We start from the raw sequence: 6,000 nt of genomic DNA, 5'->3' as shown, positions 1-6,000 counted from the left end.
AACGGACTCTCCTTTATACAAAAAGAATCCTATTTTACTACCAAATCATCAATTGGTCGGGGGATGAATTTGCGTGACACTGGGTTGAGCTTGAGTCGAGAAACCAAGTTGATGAAATACCGGTAACCTGATGATAGACAAAGTATTCTGACGCGACCGAAAAGACGAGGAGCAATATGAAGTTGAATATGCTTATTAATGAATTCTTGTTATCTTGGTCCTTGTGGTTGCGATAATGGAAAGCATCGATGACTTTGATGGATAAGAAAAGGTTTTCTTGTTGTCCGCGAAATTGAAATGGATGTTCAGAGTGATGTGGTGCAACGGTACTGTAAAAAAAACATGGACCGTAGTCAAGGATGAACTGTTGTATGTATGTATGTAGCCCCCCGGACTCCCCAGTAAATAAATCAAAAGGAAGTACTATTTAAGTACCTTGCTAGGGTCACTATTCCCAGCCCAACAAATCCACATGCAAAAGCGATTGGAAATGGAATGGATAGAGAAGAAGTGTAGCAAAAAAACAAATATAACGACTTCTTTTTTTCCTTTTCTTTCTTATAGTTTGATCATGACTTGACTCGACCTGCCCAAATGAATGTGTCTGAAGCTGGAGAGAAGCGAAGAAGAATGTTTCCTTCCCAGAAGTACAGAGGGAGTAAGTAGGTAACTTTGTCAATAGTTATTGTATATCAGCAATTGTGAATATGAATTCGAGTGCCCTTCTTGTTAGTCTCTTTACTGCAAGGAAAGGTAGAGGGACAGATGGAAGAACCCGTAGAAGAAGGGTTGTGGTCGATATGAGGGAGGTATTATTGATTTATTGACTGATATTGGAGGAAATGCAAGAAGTACAATATTTGGAAGTGAATATGGTAAATTGTAATGGTAATTGTGATTGCGATGAAAATCAGGAAGGAAAAGGGCAGCAGTTTGGGAATGGATGCTAATATTTGATTGCACTTGGATGAAAATGCGAGTAGAGAGAGAGAGAGGCCAGAAGAGATATTACCCTCCTCCGTAGTAAATTTCCTATGCAGCTAGGTACTATGTAGGTATCGACAAGGGTACCGGTTGGAAAGATCACGCTAATTTGAACGATTCATTCATTCCACTAGCTACGGTGAACCTTTGAGACTAAGAGCTCAATGTGCATGAGGCACCCAGGCACCCAGGCACCCAGGCACCTTGAGGCCATCTTAAGGCACCCTCAGGCACTCATCTGGCGCCACGACTCTCGAGCTACTAGAGGTCCTAATCAGTCAACGTACAAGGCCTGCCGGGGAGATAGATAGGTACGGAAATGAACCAGGTACCTAGGTATATTCACAACCAACGTAATCTTGATAATCAACTTTGTATATGTTGCCCGCCCGCTTCATATATTTGTTGATAAGTAACAATCTTTTTTATTCTTTCTTTACCTACCAACCAGCGTTTTCATCTTTGCTTATGACTTGAATACTTTCTTAAGCGACCATGTTGCTTTGCCAAAATACTATTCTCCAGAAAATCACAGGTGGTATCAACTGTCATTCTTCCACATTAGATTTCGGTGGCGCAAATCGGAGGTGATTACCTCTGAACCCTTTTGCAATATGCCCGGTCTGCCATGTAAGAATACCGCGAACCTTCTGAACTGACAAGAGGCCATGCTGATATGTATCCATAGCTTCCGTCGATCTCGACCAATGTATAGAAAGTCTCTATAAGAAAAATCTCCTCGCCGAATCTGTTATTGAAGCAATATGCGCGAAAACGAAGGAACTGCTTATGCAAGAGAGTAATGTGGTTCATGTGTTAGCACCTGTTACTGTAGTGGGAGATATCCACGGCCAATTCTTCGATTTGATAGAGATATTCAAGATTGGGGGTTCTGTCCCGATACAAACTACTTGTTTCTAGGTATGCCCCGCATTCCGACTCCGCACACATTTCCCCAATGCTAATATATGATCTTTCTCTAGGGGATTACGTGGATAGAGGCATGTTCAGCGTCGAAACGATTTCTCTTCTTGTTTGTCTTAAACTACGATACCCACATCGCGTTCATCTAATACGAGGAAACCATGAGTCGAGGGGAGTCACTCAGTCGTATGGCTTCTATACGGAGTGCTCCAGGAAATATGGCAATGCAAATGTATGGCATCATTTTACGGATATGTTCGACTTCCTTACATTGAGTGTGGTCATCAATGATCAAATATTTTGTGTTCATGGAGGTATGCTCCCCACCAAAATGCTACTTGGCTTCCCTTGTCCTGAAAGTCCTCACCTATTGACAATTATCTGCAGGTCTCTCCCCTTCAATACACTCTATCGACCAAATAAAAATTATAGACCGTTTCCGCGAAATCCCCCACGAAGGGCCTATGGCCGACTTAGTCTGGTCCGACCCCGATCCCGAGCGCGATGAATTCTCCCTCTCACCCCGCGGTGCGGGTTACACGTTCGGCGCGCAAGTGGTGAAGAAATTCCTCGAAGTGAATAAGATGTCGCACATATTGCGAGCCCATCAACTTTGCCAAGAAGGATATCAGGTTCTCTACGACGATCGATTGAGTACCGTGTGGAGTGCGCCCAATTACTGCTACCGATGCGGGAATATGGCAAGTGTCCTAGAAGTCAGCGACACTGGGGAGAGGTTCTTCAATGTATTTGCTGCCGCGCCGGAAAATGATCTACACAAGGGAGAAATGCAGCAAGCAGGGCAGGACAAGACGGCTGATGGCAATACGTTGCCAGATTACTTTTTGTGATTCGAAAAGAAAGCCGGCACGTAGACACTAGATCTCATTCTTTCGACACGCTACTCCTCAATCAACAATCACTCCCGCCATTCGACATCATGGAGGCATTTATTAAAAAAATATCCGGGGCAGCTGAGACAAAGTTTTCGAGAACCCGCTGTGCGCCAGATTTTCCTGCCAAGCAAGCAGTTGATGCAAATGAGCAATGTCCATTTTATTCCATTGTATACATACACGACACTGCACTCCAAAAACTGGATTGTAGTCATGATATGATGTATGTCATTTCACACCTACGAATTGCGTTTTTGTAAATCAAAATTCCATAGAAATACGAGAAGATACCCATTAATGGATGCAAGGGCAGGACCAGTCATGTAACATGATTCTCTCCATCCATTTAAACACATTAGATACGAAATACAATGAGATACGAAGTTCTATACTTGAGGAAAAGTGAATGAGTCTTTTGAATTTGAAATAGTGTATGCGCGCCTGTAGGGAAAGAATGCCTCCAAACAACCACAGTATGCTTGGGTACTTTCTCAAATCCACATCTCGTTCGTTCATTCAATCCAGATCATGTGCATGATATGACCAAACATCTTCGTTTCATAACTCATCTGATCATCCGTCCATAACTTATCTCATTATCCACCCATAACTTTTTTCTGTCCAAAATATAAATTTGCAAGGAAAACAAATAGGGAAGAAAACGATCGACTATACTCCTAGCCACAACACAATAGCAAAATCGTCCAAAAGCTAGCCGTCCAAATCGCATGCGCGCAAAGGTATGTCGAAAACTTGTCATGTGAGTGCTATGCTATGTGAGGATTGGAATAGGTATCAAAAGAGGCGAATGCGATACGTCAGGCGAAAAGCAGAAGATCAAAGGTGAAGGAAGTAGATGGGAACATCTACCAGTCCTTGGCAATATCGAAAGACCACTCGAATTCAAGATGCTTCTTCTTGTCATCATCGACGAAAGTAGAGATGGCGGTGTAGTGACCTCGGGCCATCATTCCACTTGGGGCATCCTCGTCGGCGACTAGAGTGTTTGGTCAGTTGGGGAATTTGAAATAAGTCTAATATGAACATACATCGCTTGGTGTGAACGGGGTTCTTGTCAGTGTTGGGTGCGTAACTTCCCTATTGGAGAGTCAGTTCATGAAACATAGTGTAAATATTGACGTGCGCGGAAGCACTTACAATCATCTCTTGCAATTTATCGATTCTGATACCCTTGCGCTTGATGACTTGGACATATTGGAGACCACTCAAAACGTTGTGTTGCACTTTGAAAGTAGCTGTAAGGTTGAACTTGGAACCTTCCTTGATCTTGAAAGGGTGATCCTTCAAGGTCTTGAGAGCATCAGGAGTAGAAAGCTCGAGCTTGACTGGAGGACGGCCTTCGGAGTTCATCTCAAGAGTGAGAATAATGCAGTCACGTGGATCTGTTGGGTCACTGAGGTCCTGTCCACCACCGCCAAGTCCAAGGGATTCCTTGTAGCGTTGAAGAGACTCATCTTCAGCATCTGCATTGAAATATAGAGTCAGCAAAACCTAGATGGCTATGATATATATCACGGGATGGGCCTTTGAGAAAGCAATGGGGTTCTGCTTGCACAGTAGATAATAAGTAGATAAGAGACGTGGTAATATATTATCTCAATATAAGTACTTCCTTCGAACTTGAGACCATTCGATGAACTTGAATCAAGTGGGAAGGGAAGCTTCTAGCCATTGTCCTGGTCTAATCGGGAAAGCTATGAGGAGTGAAAATATAGTGTTTTGGTACTCCCATAGTCGATGTGGCAACTCAAAGACGCTTGCAACAATTCTTGTACAAACTATTGCACATGATCAAGTTGCCGTGATCAGATAGACTCCAGATATCAAAAGAAATGTTATTTCGAATGAGATCTCCTTCTGTTATCTCTCATAGTTTTCTCCAGACCGCTTCGACTGCGGGGTATAGCTGGAGGGGTAGACTTGACTCCAACTAGGTCAAGAACATTCCCAAAAGCATTTGCTAAGTAAAACAGGAGCTGAAAATGATCGCAGGATCTGAAAAGCAACAACGAAGACAGGATGAAAGGGGTTTCAAAACGTACCCATCTTGGAATACTCATCCAAAGTCTTTTTCTCCCCCACCTTGAATCCATCAGTCGTCTCGGGCAAGAGCTCGTTTTCTTGTTGGTCGGCCATCTTCGATATGTTGTAGTAGATTTATAAGGGTAGTAGGTGTAACTTGGAAGAATGGATAAGAAAAGGAAGATCTGTAGGGAGAAGTCCAAACACAGAAATTTAAAAGCTGTTGAGTTTGTGGATGCTGCACTTTTGATACAGCAGCGTTGGCAATCGAGATGCAGCTTAGTGGGGCTTGAGCTATGATCCTTGCTAACCCACGGAGGTACAGTAGTATGCAAGAATCTCGTGACAATGAGGATATGTTTCTTTCGAGATTATTATGTGAAAGGAAGAAGAAGCTGTTGATGAAAGATTGGACTGAAGATACTTTTGAAAGAAATGGATGGGAGATAGTAGTATTTGTTGATCAGCGGATGTTTCCAGGTAAATATAAGAAGTACGGCAAGATCATGTCATGTGATATATTAACATTCATCATAAAAGGGGCATCCCCGTCCAATCAATCAATCAGCCAGACATACTGGACTGGTTCCAGAAGCTTTCCCCCCCGTCTCCAGTGTCTCCTTTTCCATGGTTGACGTTCAAGCCAGATAGCTCTACCTTGGTATAATGATCACAAGAAGAATAATAATATGTCAATAGAAGCATAGCACGAACTTTATACCTGGTTGTCATCGGATAGGCAATAGACATAGCTATAGCTAGGTAGGTAACGGTCGCTGTCAGTACCTATCTAATGCCAGTATCTAGGTAGCTGGAACTGTAATACATTTACGTCGAATTGTAGTAAAAGGATACTATATGTTGACTACTATCTACTATTTATTATCTATTATCTACTATTTACTATCTACCGCTATTACCTCCTACCTACCACTATTCTCTCCTATTACCTCCTACCTACCACTACCACCGACTACCTACTACCGACTACCGACTAGATACAGTGCTCGAAAGTAGGTAAATAGAAAGCATTTCATTCTTCGCACCTATGTAGATTTATTCCATATATCATTATTATTCTGTCCAACTCACCGTGCATCTTGGTGTAGTGAATTGTAAATGTACACACGACATATATACCCAGATAGTTTGG

General features: G+C 42.5%; 2 protein-coding genes across 2 annotated transcripts; one reads left to right on the top strand and one right to left on the bottom strand.

The window, feature by feature from the left end:
- Positions 1–1,598: 1,598 nt before the first annotated feature.
- On the top strand, positions 1,599–2,759 carry Bfra_005946 (putative serine threonine-protein phosphatase pp2a catalytic subunit protein; the record flags this gene model as incomplete). Its single annotated transcript, XM_037336321.1, has 4 exons — positions 1,599–1,614; positions 1,673–1,897; positions 1,968–2,222; positions 2,296–2,759. 4 exons carry the CDS (start codon positions 1,599–1,601, stop codon positions 2,757–2,759), a joined length of 960 nt encoding a protein of 319 aa, XP_037191531.1.
- A 911-nt stretch (positions 2,760–3,670) lies between these two features.
- Positions 3,671–4,961, bottom strand: Bfra_005945 (putative rho protein gdp dissociation inhibitor containing protein; the record flags this gene model as incomplete). Its single annotated transcript, XM_037336320.1, has 4 exons — positions 3,671–3,801; positions 3,854–3,902; positions 3,963–4,288; positions 4,868–4,961. The coding sequence occupies 4 exons, from the start codon at positions 4,959–4,961 to the stop codon at positions 3,671–3,673; spliced, it is 600 nt and encodes a 199-aa protein (XP_037191530.1).
- Positions 4,962–6,000: the final 1,039 nt, after the last annotated feature.

Source organism: Botrytis fragariae, assembly GCF_013461495.1.
Source record: "Botrytis fragariae strain BVB16 chromosome Unknown tig00000075, whole genome shotgun sequence".
In the NCBI taxonomy this organism is placed as follows: domain Eukaryota; kingdom Fungi; phylum Ascomycota; class Leotiomycetes; order Helotiales; family Sclerotiniaceae; genus Botrytis; species Botrytis fragariae.
Note: the sequence above shows the minus strand (reverse complement) of the source record. Positions and strands in the feature narration are given on the sequence as shown.